The 17,391-nt window shown below is 46.0% G+C and overlaps 1 protein-coding gene across 6 annotated transcripts in view; it reads right to left on the bottom strand.

Annotated features, from left to right (window-relative positions):
- The window catches only part of GAS7 (growth arrest specific 7), a 206,752-nt gene that overhangs the window by 25,957 nt on the left and 163,404 nt on the right, over positions 1-17,391 (bottom strand). For all 6 annotated transcript variants that reach the window (XM_066587924.1, XM_066587927.1, XM_066587928.1 and 3 more), the window contains 3 exons: positions 15,625-15,678; positions 5,276-5,365; positions 3,399-3,514 (listed from right to left, as the gene is read on the bottom strand). In XM_066587924.1, coding sequence (XP_066444021.1) covers positions 3,399-3,514; positions 5,276-5,365; positions 15,625-15,678 — 260 coding nt within the window. The remainder of the gene's footprint in view (positions 1-3,398; positions 3,515-5,275; positions 5,366-15,624; positions 15,679-17,391) is intronic.

Below are 17,391 nucleotides of genomic sequence, written 5' to 3' on the forward strand. Positions count from 1 at the left end.
GTGACGGGGCAACCAGCAGTGGATGGTTCCTCCTCGCCCGTGATTCCTCGCTGCTGCAGCTCATCACAAGCGGCTTGTTTCTGCAGAGGCAGCAGTGCAGTTTCCTCCAGCTGCACAGACTGTACTGAGCAGAGAAGGGACAGAGCAGGCTGCGCACGCACCATGCCGAGCCTGTTAGGAGCTGCAGAAGTTAAGTTTTTCTTCAAGTTCAGCTGGCCGAAGTGGGAGCTTTGGAGCAGGGGCCGCACAGCGCCGGGGGCAGAGCGAGGGCCACACATTGCTCCACAACCACTTTGTCCCTCCTGGTTCCTGCTGACCAGGACATGTCAGCTGCAGCCAATCACTGACTATAGAAGCTCACCAGTGATTGGCTGTCGATGTCACATGTACTGGTCAGTCGCAACCAGAAGGGACAGAATTGTTGCAAAGCACGTTTAAGTCATGGGAAAACTCCTTGACCTTAAAGGGCGTACATGTACGCACTCCGATGAGGGGTATAATCCACTCCATACATGGCAGATGCCAACTGTCTGACAATGGATACCCGGGCAAAATAGCAGTGTTCAGTGCTCAAGCTGAATGTAGCTGTTAACCCTTTAAATGCCCTGACAAGCATTCAGAAATCATGGAGGTGCCTTTCGGTTAGCATGGCAACCCAGGGCTGCCATGCATTTGTGTCTAATAAGACAAGCTTGTCCCAATAGAATGCTAGCAGAAATAACATACTGCAATACTGAAGTACATGGCATAAGCGATCTAAAGATCACAAGTTCAAAGCCCCTAATGGGAACAAAGAGGAAAAATAATTTTTAAAAAAAGGTTTATTATTGAAAAAATAAAGAATGTTCACAATTTGAAGGAAAAAAGAAACTTCTCTGATAACCCGGAGGAGAAGGCAGGAGGGGTTTTTAACCCTTTCTGTCTTCTCCTTCCCCAAGTACACAGTGCTCAATGAGTGCTGTGTACTAAAAAGTGAAAGTAGAAGTGTAACTTCCACTACAGGGGCCCGGGGGTCATGTGACTGCTGGGATTTTCTGCTACAGCAGAGCTGGAGGGTCATAATAGACCCTTATCGGCTTTGCCAATGACTGTCACTATAGAGGGCGTTTTCCCTGTAACTGGGGCCCCTACAGATGCCCCGACTACAGTGGAAAAATGTCAAGAAAAAAAAAAAAAGCATGTGAATGTTCCCTATTGCTCTTCTATGTTGTCATGGGGAACATAGATAGTAAAAAACATAATTACATACAATCAGTAACTAAAACAATATATACATAAGAAAAAAAATAACCCAAATCTGACGCCAATCAAAACAGTTGCTACATGCGCCCTGTAATCCAAAACCATACATAGTATATATCAAAAAGTCTGAAACGAAATGAGGAACTCATTCCCATACCTTATTTTAGCGTAAATCTACTAATCAAAATCAAAACTAGAAAAGGTTTAAAAAAAAATAATTTTTTTTAGCTTTTTACCCCCAATAAGACAGAAAAACTGGCAAAAGAAGTCAGTGAATAAAGATATAAAAAATATAGCCCTATATGTCACGGGGAAAAAAACGCAGCAAAAATAATTGTGGTAGCTGAAGGAAAAAAAATAGGGCAGTAAAACCGCCACATGGGTAAAATTCCTAAAAAGTGTCTGGTCCTTAGGGGGTTAAAAAAAGATAACTCACAATACAAACAAAAAAAAAAAATGAACACATAATTGGCATCACAATTACCATAAAAGTCAAAACAAAATCCTGCATGGTTAATGTCATCAACCCCCCTCCCCCCCCCAAAAAAAAACACTATGCCAGAACTGGACTTTTTTGGTGACCCCCTTCTCCAAAAAAAAAAAATGTAATAAAAAAAAAAATATACTGTATATACTCGAGTATTAGCTGACCCGAGTATAAACCGAGTCAATAAGTTCTACCACAAAAAAACTGGTAAAACTTATTGGCGCGAGTATAAGCCTAGCTATACTCGAGTATATACACTAGCTAAAAAAAAAAAAAAAAAAAAAACAGCATCTGTGTCCCCGACGCGATGGTTTCCCCAGCGGTGCAGCAAGCTGCTTGAGAATTCTCCCCGCTGTCATCTCCCTGCTTGGCTTTGAATTCCCCCGCCGTCAGCTCTGTGTAAGTAAGCGCTGTGATTGGATTGAGGGCCAGCCAATCACAGCCGGCGCTCGATAAACAAATCACAGCTATTCAGTGATGTCATCCACTGAATGGCTGTGAATGATCGAGCGCAGGCTGTGATTGGCTGGCCCTCAATCCAATCACAGCACTTACACAGCGCTGATAGCGGGGGAATTCAAAGCTGAGCATGGAGATGACAGTGGGGAGAATTCTCAAGCAGCTTGCAGCACCGCCGGGGAGACCATCGTGCCGGGGACACAGATGCCGGCTGGGAGGGGAGTATTGCAGGGTTTTTTTTAGTTTTTTTTACCTCACTCGAGTATAAGCTGAGGGGGGCTTTTTCAGTATTAAAAAATGTGCTGAAAAACTGGGCTTATACTCTTAACTTGCTTATCGCCTTAGGCCGCCTGCACACAGGGGGGTTGGGCGGGTCGGATCCCGCAACAGAGTACGACCCGGTGCCCGGTAGGCGACCCCAGCGTACTTCTCCTGTGTCTTGTTCTCCCTGTGCGGGTGTGCCGGCCAGCGAACATGCGCAGTAGGGATGACGCCATTTCTATGGCGAAGACGTGGCTCTCGCGGCAATTCTGCGATGATGATTGCAGAATGGCCGTGGTATGGACTGCTTTCATTGACTTCAATAAAAGCCATCCATGCGTAGCCCATGCAAAATCACAGGATGCTGCGATTTCGGCCCCACGAGTAGAACATCGCAATAGATTTCCGCTCGTAGGCAGGAAGTCACGTATTGTCATAGTATGCCACGGGCTGGATTTGCAGCGGAACCCGGAGGTGGGCGCCCGCGCTGAATTTTGCAGTGCAAATCTACCCGTGTGCAGGTGGCCTTAATTGTACCGATCCCCAGAACAACAATATGTCATTTTTGCCACAGTGTGTATGCCATAAAAGCAATAACCCCCCCCAAAATGGTTACATTGTTTTTTTTCTCCCATTTCACTGCACTTTTTAGAAGTTCTTCTGTACATTAACTAGAACCACTGAAAAATACAACTGGTCCCGCAAAAGAACAACAAGCCCTCAGACAGCTACATCAACTAAAAAATAAGAGTTATAGTTTCTTAGTGAAGTCTGTCTCTGTGGTGGGAAAACCTAAAAGGCTGCCCCTTTAAGGGGCTAATACGTGCCAATATAATTTACCAGGGAAGTCTAGAGGTTTGTCATTAGACTATCATTGTTAATGAAGTAGTTTACAGTCCAGGAAGAGGTGTCAGAAAAGACTGGAAGAAGAGAGGGAGTTTGTGATCACCGTTCACGGATGAACTCTGCCATCTCCTTCTGCATTTGTTTTCCTTTAAGACGTTTTTGAAGGAGTTCTTCAAATCCCGTTACTGAGCTGTTGCCTTGCGGATCTTTCTTATCTGCCTATAAAACAAAACGGCAAAATCCATAAAGCAATAGACTGTATAACACTGCCCCCTACGTACAGCACCACACAGGTTATAAGGTATGGACCATAGCCGTCATCTACCCCTCAAATCCGTCGTCATATCTACCCCTCATATCCACCCCTCATATCCGTCATATCCACCCCTCATATCCGTCATATCTACCCCTCATATCCGTCATATCTACCCCTCATATCCGTCATATCTACCCCTCATATCCGTCATATCTACCCCTCATATCCGTCATATCTACCCCTCATATCCGTCATATCTACCCCTCATATCCACCCCTCATATCCGTCATATCCACCCCTCATATCCGTCATATCTACCCCTCATATCCGTCATATCTACCCCTCATATCCGTCATATCTACCCCTCATATCCGTCATATCTACCCCTCATATCCGTCATATCTACCCCTCATATCTGTCATATCTATCCCTCATATCATATCTAACCCCCATATCTGTCATATCTACCCCTCATATCATATCTACCCCCAATATCTGTCATATCTACCTTATCTTAGCATGCTCCATATCACCATATACAGGATGTATAACTTATGCAAGCTGTATATATAATTATATACAGGAGATACCCAGGTTATATCAGAATGCTCCATATCACTATATACAGGATGTATAATGTATACCAGCTGTACATATATGATTATATACAGGAGACACCCAGGTAAAACTATTAGCCCAGAACACCATCCTGGTCCCCTCCATCAATGTCATACATGTTTTGTCCTATGTAGATGCACTGTACAAAGCTTGTCCTGTCATATCCAGTGTGTGTGTTGCACAGCTGCGGTGCTTGAGAGGTTAACATTAATAAAATCATTGCCTGCATGTAAAATGTATCAGTTTGTCACGTCACGTGGTACAAGCGAGGTTCTAAATGGGAGTGTTTTAGAGCAGGAAAAAAAGAATTCTGTCTTTAATCCGTGAGTGTGATCTAATTCAGGGACCCAAGAGTGCGCTAACACAGAGCCACATGGAAGCACCTTCAGCTTCTATGTAGGTGCCAGTTCACACTACAGACTTTTCCTGTGCGGCCGTCCAAAGTCCGGATCACCGCACAGAGGTACACTACTGACACACCCACATACCTGCTATGATATTTGTTTAAGCCTTCTTTAATAATTGTCTGCCAGAGAGTCTGCAGAATGACCACGATACCCCTTCCTCCTCTGGAGTGCTCCCAGTCCAGGAGCTGTGCCAGACAGATAACGTGGACTGTCAGAGTGTATTCATCCTGTGTATCCTCCCTGACCTCTGAGCTCTAGCCTGCTGGCATTGAAAGTGAATTGTATCTGCCTTGCCTTGAATACCTGTTATGTAAAGTTGAATCTTTACGTAAAGTTATACCGGGCATCAAAAGTTCCTGGGAACCCAAGGTACTGCACACAAGTCTGTGTTCTTTTCTCCGCGGCGTAGCATACTGGTGTGTGGGAATGGTGGCGTCACGAGTGATTACTACTACTACCCCCATCAACCTGTTTATTGGCATTCCCTATCCTAGGGGTGTCGAAGGTGGCCTGCGATCCTGCTCTGGCCTTGGCTACGTGATAACCCTCTGGGACCAGAGCCTGGTAAGTGCCACTGTGACAAGCCAACACTTATCGCTCCCAGTTCTGCACAGTAGTCGAGTGCCCGGGGTACCCCTCTGGGGTGTTGCAATACCAGCATTCTCCATATCACTATGTACAGGAAGATGTATCGCTTACCCAGAAATAATCGCAGTAGCTCCACTCGCCAGGCTTTAGCAGCTGCTGCTCCGGCATGGTATCGGGATGGGGAAAGGTCACGCAGTTTATCTGTAAAAAGACAAAAATATTGTATTTCCATACTGTAATTTTATAAATGGTTTGCCTTTTCAATATGCTCAACTATTATATGAATGATTGCATACAATATATGTCGGTCAGCAGCGACATTCCTTCTAGTATCTAGAATGGCTATTTCATGGTCTCATGGAGCTCATCATTGAAAACCAACAGAGACTGTGTTGTGGAGGCAGTTTGCGGGCAGCAGCGCACATTCAGCTCCTTTACCGTCCCCCAGGTATGTGTAACCTTCCGCAGGGCAGCAGGGAGGACACACCGCCGGGCCGCCCCTAACTCAGACTATCTCAGAGCATTCGCAGCCATACTGCAGCAGCGGCAAAAGAGCTGCCAGCCCACATCAGGGACCGAACTGCGCTGGGGGAATGTTGGTTACAGCCTGCTGACGCCTCCAGGTGCACGAGAAGGACAGCTGGGACCCCACAGCGGCGGAACAGGGACACAAGGCTGTAGCTGTGCAGGTCTCTTCACCGACATTCCACATTGTACGGCTCACATTCAGCGACTTTAGGACCTTCAAACACCTTTGTGCCTTGACCCTATCTGGATCTGGGAGTGTGAGAGGGGAGTTCCCCTTGTCAAACCCCTAGCTTCTGGTTGCGTTAAGATACACTAATACCGGCAGCCTGTGGGGCTTTTTAAGGTCCCCAGGCCTACCATCGCTGCTTGCCTATTAAAGACTTGCCTGTGGCATATAGTATAGTGCAATACCATAGCATTGCATTATACTGCTTAAGTGATCAGGCAATCGTACTTTCAAATCCCCTATAGGGATTAATTAAAGAAAAATCTTAATATCCTCACAATAAATTAAACAAAAAGGACATTAAAAGAAAAAAAAAGACAAAACAAGAAAACTAAAAACCTTTTTTCCTAGTTATTGCATCTCCCAAAAATTAAAGCAATAGTAAAAATTAGTATTGCTACATCCATTGCAGTCCAGTTTATTAAATGTGCCATTATTAATTCTGTACACACACACACACACACACACACACACAAATGGTAGAATTGCACAGAAGAAAAGTCTTATTTTCACCATTACAGACTACAGGTAGTGTAGTGACCCAGTATATCATCCTGGTCCACTCCATAAATGTCATACATGTATGTCCTGTGTAGATGCACTGTGCAAAATCTGTCTGGTCATATCTGGCATGTGTGTTGCACAGCTGCAGCAATTCAGAGGTTAATGTTTGTGAAATCCAAAGCCTGCATGTAAATGTATCAAGTCTGTCATGTCATGTGGTATGAGAGGAGGCTATAAAAGGGAGTGTTTGAGAGCAGGAAAATGGTGCAAGTCTTCAGGAGCCAGAGTCAGGAGGTCCAGGGGATTGAAGAGGTGATGAGGATCCTTATTTGGGTCCACTACAAGCTATGACAACCAATCTCTACAGAGGAGCCATCAGTTGGGTTATGTTTTCTACGTTGAGGAAGCTGAGGATGTGGAAAATGTGAAGCAGAGAGAGGATACTCCGCTTTGTCTGCACAGGAGAGTAGACTGGGCTATCTGGTGCAGCTTGGTCTAGAGACCCAATGGCATTATCTACCATAGCTTAAGTATCAGTGAAGGCAGTTGTGATGGTGGGCTATGAGAATTAAGCAGCTATGCAGTTAAAAGGGTATTCCAGAAACTGGTTTTTTTTCCGCCCATCCACTGAATAGGTGAAAACTAATAGATCATGGGGGCCCAACTGCTGATACCCCCACAGGCGCTTGAACAAGGGGTCCCATTTGCCAGACCTCTGAATCGCTGCTCCAATCGCTGTGATGTCATATTGAATGGAGCGCTGGCCATGCATGTGTGGTACAGCTCCATTAACTTCACTTAGGCCAATGGAAATAGCTGAGCGCTACCAGGACCTGCTGTGATTTCTTTCATACAGACATGATCGGACATGATATATGGCAGACACTTGCACTTTTATTATGGTCAAGCGGCATATATCTGGCTATTCTGAATCACATATATTTCCTCCCCAACATTCCTGATATGGTAGACGATCCTGGCATTTTAACCAGGTCAACCAAAGTTCTCTTATAAATGTGGTATCCTCATACTATAACCCTACAGGGACTGCACAGAAGTATTCATTGCATGGTAGGGTTGGTCATCTTGCAGATTCTTAGGAGATCCGTTGACACCTTTGTGGAGAGATGAGACCTTTCATTCACTGTCCTCTCTACTATTCCTGTGTTATGAGCATGGCCTTTAGAGCTGGCAAGGAAAGCGGTCAGCAGGAGGCAGATGCAAGCTCTAAGGGCAGAAGGATGCAAAGGAAGAAAAAAGGGTGGCATAGCTAGGGTGCCTTGGGGGAAGGCAAATGGAAAACTGCAATCCAGGCCCAAAATAGTTGTGACAACTCAGATATCTGAGAACAGTGAGGCAGAAGAGAAAGAGGGGACTCTTCCAGAAGTTGGCCAGCCCTGCAGATTCTGTTCTTGATGAGTCAGGAGAAGGAAAACCAGAAATGGATAAAGCAAGAAAGGAGGTAAAATAAAAAGGGCAAAAAAAAAAAAATCAGATCCCAAAAGGAAACGGTTCCTTAGCGAGACCTCTTGTACCATGCAATCTGCAGGAATGTAGAGTCCCTCTGCTCTTCTTGAACAGAGTCTAAATGATGTGAATGGATCAGGAGGAAGTGATCATTTGGGGATTCTGTGGTCCCATAGATCCCAAAGGGTCCCATAGGTGAAAAAAAGCAATCAACCTTGTCTACCATTAATAGGGACCATTGCTATCCCTAGTCTTAGCTCAGATATGCCTTGTTTTACAGCCTCTGATTTTTTCTTGCCAAGTTGAAGCTGATATTTCTACAGGAGACCTGGTTGCCAGATTTGCTGGCTATAAACACAGAGAGGGATTGGCTCTGAAAGGTGGTAGAGTACATGGATGATATCCCTGTCCTGCAATGCTCAGAAGAAAAGATTGGATGGATAATATAAGTTGTTCAATGCTATTTAAGATTTTTGGCATCACATTTGGCCAAGGTGATTAGTCCCCCCAAAATTCAGAATGCAGGCTAAAAGATACAGTTTAAAACATTGAGCAATGGAAGGGTTTGGATTTGAACCCCACTGAAGGGATTAACCTGACCTAAACTTTCTAGGTTCCAATCTTTTAACATCTCACAATCTCTCTGGGTTAAGATCTACAGTCTGTTCTTCCAAACTTTATGTCAGATAAACTGAACCCAATCAGGAGGAGTACTTGCTGCTGTGGGAGACCCAGAATACAATATATGCAATCCTCTTTGTGAAGGCTTGTTACTACAAACATCTCAAACTTCTGGATGGAGAGTGCAGCTCCATGGGTGTAATTTGGTAAAGAAGGATTTCTGCCCTTCTTCCAAGACTGGTACAAAAGGAGGGCAAGTGAAGGAAACCCCACAGGTATCTGCTGATTTATGGCATCTTGTATCTGAATGTGATCTGCAGATGGGGTCTGGTGATGTGTGAGATCAGGACTAAGCCAAGGAAATTCCTTGACCACATGTTCCTGTTGTCCCATATCCAGAAACATTTAGGCTCGAATGATTAACCCAACCCTTGAAAACCTTAATTGGGCAGTTTATTGAATTCAATAAATATCCCACAGAATTTGTGATATTGCTTGGCATTCCTTCCATGGAAACTATATGTAAATGGGAAACTGAAGTACATGAGATCTAAAAAACAAAAGCGCAAAAAAAAAAAAAAAAAAAAAAGCATTTCCTCAGTGCCCTTTTAATACAGAGGTAGGTGCCTCCATAGAGTGGCCTACACTGGGCTGTTTGACCTACAAGAAGGGAAGAGGCCTGATTTGAGGAGTCACGAATAGAATGCCAGGTATTTGGTGATGACGCAGAAGAAAATCCTCCCTGTAGAAACTGCAGGGCAACGTTTTTGGCAATCTGGTAAAGGTTCGGTCTTTGAACTACACTAAACTGGGTGCTGTCAGAGCCTCTGTTATGGCAGGGTCTCTTTCTTGAAGCCTTCCTCTACTTGGATCCAAAAAAGTGATTGGCTGGATAAAGCTTCCCAATATTTGTTAGGATTTTTGGAGAAATCCATTTTGAAATAGAACTAGAGATGGTGAAACACAGCGGACAGAGAAAGAGAAGGTGAGATAGATAGATAGATAGATCTATGAGGAAGAAGGTGGTAGAAGTACTATTACTACTTTTACTGCATGGTGAGGTAATGGGTGTTTGGGGTTGGCTACTATTATTACTATTTGATTATTAAGGTTTCCTTTGGTTTGTAGAACTAAACTATATTTTTTGTGTTCAGTGTGGGTTTAAGGCAAGAGGTAGCAGAATTTGGTCAGCGCTGGATGGGATTGGTTTGTGGTGAATAGTGTGCAGTACTGTATGCTGGTGATGGATATATTAATAGGGCAGATTAATAATTGCTTGTATTTTAACATGTGATTTCATAGGACGTACAAGGTTTTACTAACAGGGTTCCCTGACTCAACCCGATTGGTTGTTTGGGTTCCCTGACTCAACCCGATTGGTTGTTTGGGTTCCCTGACTCAACCCGATTGGTTGTTTGGGTTCCCTGACTCAACCCGATTGGTTGTTTGGGTTCCCTGACTCAACCCGATTGGTTGTTTGGGTTCCCTGACTCAACCCGATTGGTTGTTTGGGTTCCCTGACTCAACCCGATTGGTTGTTTGGGTTCCCTGACTCAACCCGATTGGTTGTTTGGGTTCCCTGACTCAACCCGATTGGTTGTTTGGGTTCCCTGACTCAACCCGATTGGTTGTTTGGGTTCCCTGACTCAACCCGATTGGTTGTTTGGGTTCCCTGACTCAACCCGATTGGTTGTTTGGGTTCCCTGACTCAACCCGATTGGTTGTTTGGGTTCCATGACTCAACCCGATTGGTTGTTAGGGCCGAGCTTGAGAGTAATATAGATATATGCGCAGGGTGAGGTTGATGGGGGCTGGCAGGTAATGCAATCAGTAGAACAGGGAGCATGTTATCAGGCAGAGTACAAAAGGTTTGGTTTAGGCGATATGGTACGCGTCCCTGAAGAGGTGCATTTTTAGAGCACGCCTGAAGTTTAGTGTCAGGGATTACCCGGATAGTTTTGGGTAGCGCGTGCCAGAGGACTGTTGCTGCTCTGGAGAAGTCTTGGAGGCAGGAATGAGAGGTTCGAATTAAAGAGGCTCTCAGACTGATTTAGTTAACGGAGTGGAGGGTGCAGACTGGGTGGTGGCTGGAGATCTGGGAAGCACTGCAGGGCAGCGCAGTGCTGTGGAGCACTTTGTGGAGGAGGTTGGCGAGTTTGAATTGAATTCTATATTTGATGGGCAGCCAGTGTGGGACTGGCACAGGGTGGAGGCATCTGAGTAGCGGCTGGACAGGAAGATGAGCCTGGCTGCTGCAATAAGGCTGAATTGGAGAGGGGAGAGTCTGGTGCAGGGGAGACCGATCAGCAGCGAGTTGCAATAATCGAGCCAAAAGTGGATGAGGGCAACAGTAAGCGTTTTAAGCGTATCCACTGCGAAAAAAGGGCCGATTCTTGGGATGTTCTTGAGGTACAACTGACATGTTCGGGCCAGAGATTGGATTTGGGGGTAAAGGAGAGATCAGAGTCGATATAACCCCAAGGCAGCAGGAGTTATGGTGCCATAGACTGAGATGGAAATGTCAGGATGAGGTCAGTCAGCAGAAAGTGGAAACACCAGTAGGTCATTTTTTTTTTTTTAGAGGTTCAGTTCAAGGCCCCATTCACACTGGCGACATGGCATGGGTGCAAGAAAATCGCAGCGATATAGCGACTTTGTGGCACTACAAAGTTGCATATGGTGCTACAAAGTCACACAACAAATGCAAAGAAATAAGCCCTACCCATAAAATCAGCCATAGCTAAAGAATTAAAAAAAAAAAATAAAAAAAAAAGAAAAGCAAAAATCACCTACACGTGCTGTCCGTGGCTTCGCTGCAACTTCTCCCCAGGTTCCCGGCACTGGTCGTAGTCTTCTCTTCTGGCCGGGGATTGAAAAATCCCCGTCTCCTGGAAGCGCTAGCTGTGATTGGCTGAGGCTTAGCCAATCACAGCCAGGACTCGATGAATGGCTATGATTGGTTCATCAAGCGCTGGCTGTGATTGGCTAAGCATAAGCCAATCAAGAGTGAGCGTTGCCAGGAGGCAGGGATTTTTCAATCTCCAGCCAGAAGAAAAGAAAAAGACAAGGGTCAGAGATCGAGGAGAAGACGCAGCTGGGCTCACAGCTCTTCTCAGGTGATGTGTATGTGTATTTTTTTTCCTGCAGTTAGGGCTTAGGCTATGGCTTTGATCGTAGGATTTCCTACGGTCAAAGTTGCATCGCACCAAACGAAAGCCACATTTTCGTGAGATGCAACAGAGAGCAAGGCTCCAAAGGGAAACATGGGCTACAAAACCTCCCGAGTCGTGTGAATATCGCCAGACCCGCGATGTTTTTGCTTCAGGTTGTCGCATGCTACAAAATATTGCATGAGTGAAGTAACCCATAGGAAAGCATGGGCTTCACATACATGCTATTTGCAGCATTGTAGCAATGCGACGAAATTGCGCAACTTTGTCGCCTGTGTGAACGAGGCCTTAAGTAGAGAGAGGACATAGTGTTACAGACAGCGGACAGACAGTCAGTGATGTTTTGGAGGAAAGGTGCAGAGATGTCACGGGAAGAGGAGTATAGCTGGGTGTCATCAGCGTACAGGTGGTATTGGAGGTAAAATCTCCTAATTGTTTGTCCAATAGGGGCTATGTAGAGGGAGAAGAGTAGAGGGCGGAAGACCGAGAGTTGGGGGAGGGGAGTTAGAGCCACCAAAGGAGACGCTGAAGGAGCGGTCAGATAGATAGGAGGAGAACCAGGAGAGAGCAGTGTCCTTTAGGCCCATGGAGCGAAGCATACTGAGGAGTTTGTGGTCAACAGTGTCAAATGCTGCAGAGAGGTCAGTAGGGAGTAATCAGTAGGGAAACACTTCATCATATCCCCACTGCTAAAGAAACAGACTCTTGACTCGACTGATGCTGCCAACTACCGACCTATGTCAAATCTCCCCTTTATCTCCAAACTACTAGAACGCCAAGGTCTACTCTCTCCTTATAAGGCCCTCCTTATAAGGAGAGAGTAGACCTTGGCGTTCTAGTAGTTTGGAGATAAAGGGGAGATTTGACATAGGTCGGTAGTTGGCAGCATCAGTCGAGTCAAGAGTCTGTTTCTTTAGCAGTGGGGATATGATGAAGTGTTTGAAAGAGAAGGAAAAAATGCCAGAGGTCAGAGAGAGGTTGAACATAGGGGTGAGATGGGAGATAACTACTGGGGAGAGGGACTGGAGGAGGTGTGAGGGGAGAGGCTCTCTAGCACAGATGGTGGGGTGAGCTGAGAAAAGCAATCTGGACACCTCTTCCTCTGTCATTGGTCTGAGTACAGTGAACAGGGGCTGTTACTGACAAGACTAGGGTCGGGGCTAGTCTGGGATTGGGAGGTTATTTCCTGCCGGATGTTGGCGATTTTCATTTTGAAGTAAGCAGCCAGCTCTTCAGCACAGATCCATCACTGGGGGATGCAGTTTAGGGCTGAGAAGGGAGTGAAAAGTATCAAAGAGTAGTTTAGGGTATTGAGATAATGAGACGACAAGAGAGGTGAAGTAGACTTGTTTGGCATGGTGGAGGGATAAGTTGTAGGTTCTGAGCATGAATTTGCAGTGCAGAAAATCTGCGGACATTTCCAACTTTCTCCACAGCCGTTCAGCACATCTAGAGCATTGCCGAATGAAGCGTGTTTGAGGCTTGAGCCAGGGTTGCCAAGATCTGCATCGGATGGTTTGGGTCATGCCGGGCGCCGCTTCATCCAGGGCCTGTTTGAGAGCGGTGCTGTAGTGTGCAGCAGCCACGTTGGGGCAGGAGAGCAGAGAGATATGGGACAGAGAGGACTGTAGGGACTCAGCAAAGTATTGGGTCTGGGGAGAGACTAGGAAGCTTGACAGAGAAAGAGAGTAGGTTATGGTCTGTGAGCGGGAGAGGGGAATTAATGAAGTTGGAAGCAGAGCACTAAGAGACTAAGACCAGATCAAGAGTGTTGCCATTTGTGATACCTTGCAAATATGTAGGGCCAAACTGTACTAGCATGGTAGGCAAATATTGTGTACAATTTCGGGTGGGCATATGAAAAGAGGGGCAAATGAACAAATTAATGTATTGCTCATGAAGCCTTACGTGGTCACTTTAATAGCTGCGCTGTACGCCATAAGGCTAAATAAAATCAGAGGACTTGATCCTACTCATGTAGTCTAGAGCATCAATATATGGTCCCAATACATTCTGATCCAATTATGATCATTAGAGGCCTATGCCAACTTACAGCATTCATACAATCATAGGAGTAACGTTGGCTTCACACAAGCGTATGTGTCTTTTTGTGTGCATGAGCATAGCGGTTTTGCAGAACTAAGGAGGCTTTTTGTGCCTGCATCTGCGTATTTTGCTGCACTTGTGGCGCCCGCAAGGCATGTTAATTTATACGTTGCAAACAGACGCACCGATGGAAGTTGCTAATTAGACTTGAGTGAGAAATATGTTCTTTTTCTAGCAGAATTACGCAGCTTTCATTAATTTCCTTGCATATTGCACATGCTTTTGTGCACCCTCATTGACTCCTATGGGAACCAATGGTGTGCAAATACACTGAAAAACAGACCATGTTTTATTATTTTTTTTGCGCGTGCAAAATTTGTAAATGTAAATGAACCCATTGATATCAATGGGCTCTATTCTCTATGTATTACGTGCGCAAATATGCCAGTGTGAAGTGACAAAAAGATGCCCAAATCCTCAATATTTTGGCAGAGCAAAAATAAATAAATTACATATCTAATAAGTGTAAAATTGAAAAAAAAACACAAAGAATGCATTAATATGTCAATGAATCCATAAGTATATTTGGAAAAAAATGTGTTCTATTTAAAACACAAAATGGCAGCGACCTCGAGGGTTAACTGGTTGGGAGAAAATTACAACTTTGTTGCTGCAGTTTCGGAAGGTTCCATCGAATGTTGTAGGGAAGGTGGGAGGAGGAAGAGAACAGTGGTTCATACCCATATGGAACGGATATGTGTTGCCTGTGTTCGAGGTTTACTCCATCTACATATGTAAATTATCAGCGTTAATCAAAAAGAAAAAAAAATGTACATCATCTAAAAAAAAGATATATAAAAATATGCCACATTGATGGGGATTCGGTGTAATAGGGGTTACACAGCAAGGTCTTCATGCCAATGCTTATGTAACATTACATAAATGCTCCAAGGGAATTCCATCTGACAAGGAGCAGCATATGAACCTCATCTGCTACACTTGAGCCCCCCCCTCCGAAGCCCCCCATATACAGAGTCTCTCCTACTGCCTGTCAATCACCCCCATATTTACCTGCACAGAGGTGGGCGGCAGAACACCCAACCGGACGAAGCAGCAGAATTATTTTACATCTACTTAAAGCATAAATGTTTGCCATCCTGTCAAGCAGATGGCAGTAAAGTCGCGAGCAGCTCTCGATTTCACAAGGAACAACAGATTTAAACAACCGATTAACACCTGCGAACACCTATTTAGATTCTGTCAACTGAGGCAAATACTATATTTAGCCAACAAATGAGCAGTATTTTTGGATTCGCACATTAAAAAAAAATAAAAAATCACCTCCTCAATCCTTCATGACCCAACGATCACATGCAAAAAAATAAAAATCATCAACGTTTTTACAAATACAAAATTAACCCTTCATTAAAATAACCTAAAAAGACTTGAAGAACAAACTGCTAACACCTTTTTAAATACATGAACCCTCAAAATCAGAGACGTTTCTTAACATGTCCTACACTGTAGCCCCCCATCTGTAGACATTGGTGCCCACAAGCAGATTGCCCACTTCCCCCCTTCGATTTTCACATTGGTAGTGTGGGTGAAAATGTCATAATGAGAAGGGGGGGGGGGGGATGTATCAGCTAATTGAAAGGTTTTAATAAAGCCCCCTCCTCTTCCTATGTAATTGCTCCCTTATTTCTTTACATTAAAAAATGTATATATATATATATTAGTTTCTGGTCCTGAAAGCCGCAGTCGTCTGATCCTAAATTCTGTTTTTGGTGAGGTTTTCGAATTTGACACAATGTATCAAGTCGTCTCCATTTTTGCTGCTTCTAGCTGCCGCTCTTATGGCTACATCGTCATAGTAACAAGGCTTATATGATACTCACTGTGATGGTCGTCTCCTTGTTCTGTTTTTTGGTGGGCGACGGGGACCCGGGACTCTGTGGAGAGAGGCAAAGAGCATCGTCAAAGCTGGTCTCAATGTCTGACATGTTTGTGCTAGCAGTGTATCTGTTGTATGGAGTGCGGAGGAAGGACGGTCAGGAGCTGAACATTAGCCCTCCACGCTTGTAGGGAAGCGCATTAATTCTGTCACCGTGTCCTGAGGTAACAGCGAGGATCACTTGCCACATGAAGCTCATGTACTCTGCCCAGTCAAGCAGCACGTTCAGCCAAAAGGCACTCACACCTCCCCTATTCACCAGTACATGGACTGAAGGGTTATCACAGCTGCTCACAAAGGCAAGACGCACACACCGAAATCGATTACAATTCTAAAGGAACCGCAAGCGCAGGGAATTCTCAGAATGGAGTGTAAGCCGAATTCGGAATTTGTTTTTTTAGAAAAAACAAAAACAAACATTTCAGCATCGCCGTAAACATGTCCCTGAGTGGGGACATTAATATTAAACCACGCGCCCAATAGAAATGATAAACTACCTATAAAAATATATATATTATATATATTAGATGATTCGATCCTTTTTATAACAGGACATTTTCAGGACTAGAAGACGCCTCTGGGTTTAGACAAGAACTGGAAAAAAAACATTTCATACTAATTTAAAGGTCTCTGGGGGGTCTGATTTACTTTGGTGTTCTCGTACAGGATAGGGGGTTAATAGTGAAAAGTCAGCTCCTATAAACCTCGTGTGCCCATTAAAAGAATGGCGCAAACACAAGTTACACAGCTGCGCGCGCGCGCAGATCATGCAGCTGCGTTGCGCGCACACGCCGGTCATGCAGCTGCGAGCACGCGCAGTTCATGCTGCGCCGCCCCGCGCAGTTCATGCAGCTGCGCCGCCGCACGCGCAGATCATGCAGCTGCGCCGCCGCACGCGCGCAGATCATGCAGCTGCGCCGCCGCACGCGCGCAGATCATGCAGCTGCGCCGCCGCACGCGCGCAGATCATGCAGCTGCGCCGCCGCACGCGCGCGCAGATCATGCAGCTGCGCCGCCGCACGCGCGCAGATCATGCAGCTGCGCCGCCGCACGCGCGCGCAGATCATGCAGCTGCGCCGCCGCACGCGCGCGCAGATCATGCAGCTGCGCCGCCGCACGCGCGCGCAGATCATGCAGCCGCGCCGCCGCACGCGCGCGCAGATCATGCAGCCGCGCCGCCGCACGCGCGCGCGCAGATCATGCAGCCGCGCCCCCCACGCGCGCGCGCAGATCATGCAGCCGCGCCCCCCACACACACACCCCCCCACACAGATCATACAACCGCCCCCCCCCCCCCACACACACACACCCACACAGATCATACAGCCGCGCCACACACCCACACAAATCATGCAGCCGCGCCACCCCCACACAGATCATACAGCCGCGCCACACCCCCACACAGATCATGCAGCCGCGCCACCCCCACACAGATCATACAGCCGCGCCACACCCCCACACAGATCATACAGCCGCGCCACACCCCCACACAGATCATACAGCCGCGCCCCACACACAGATCATACAGCCGCGCCCCACACACAGATCATACAGCCGCGCCCCACACACAGATCATACAGCCGCGCCCCACACACAGATCATACAGCCGCGCCCCACACACAGATCATACAGCCGCGCCCCACACACAGATCATACAGCCGCGCCACACACACAGATCATACAGCCGCGCCACACACACCCCCACACAGAT

Source organism: Eleutherodactylus coqui, chromosome 13 (genome assembly GCF_035609145.1).
Source record: "Eleutherodactylus coqui strain aEleCoq1 chromosome 13, aEleCoq1.hap1, whole genome shotgun sequence".
Lineage (NCBI taxonomy): Eukaryota > Metazoa > Chordata > Amphibia > Anura > Eleutherodactylidae > Eleutherodactylus > Eleutherodactylus coqui.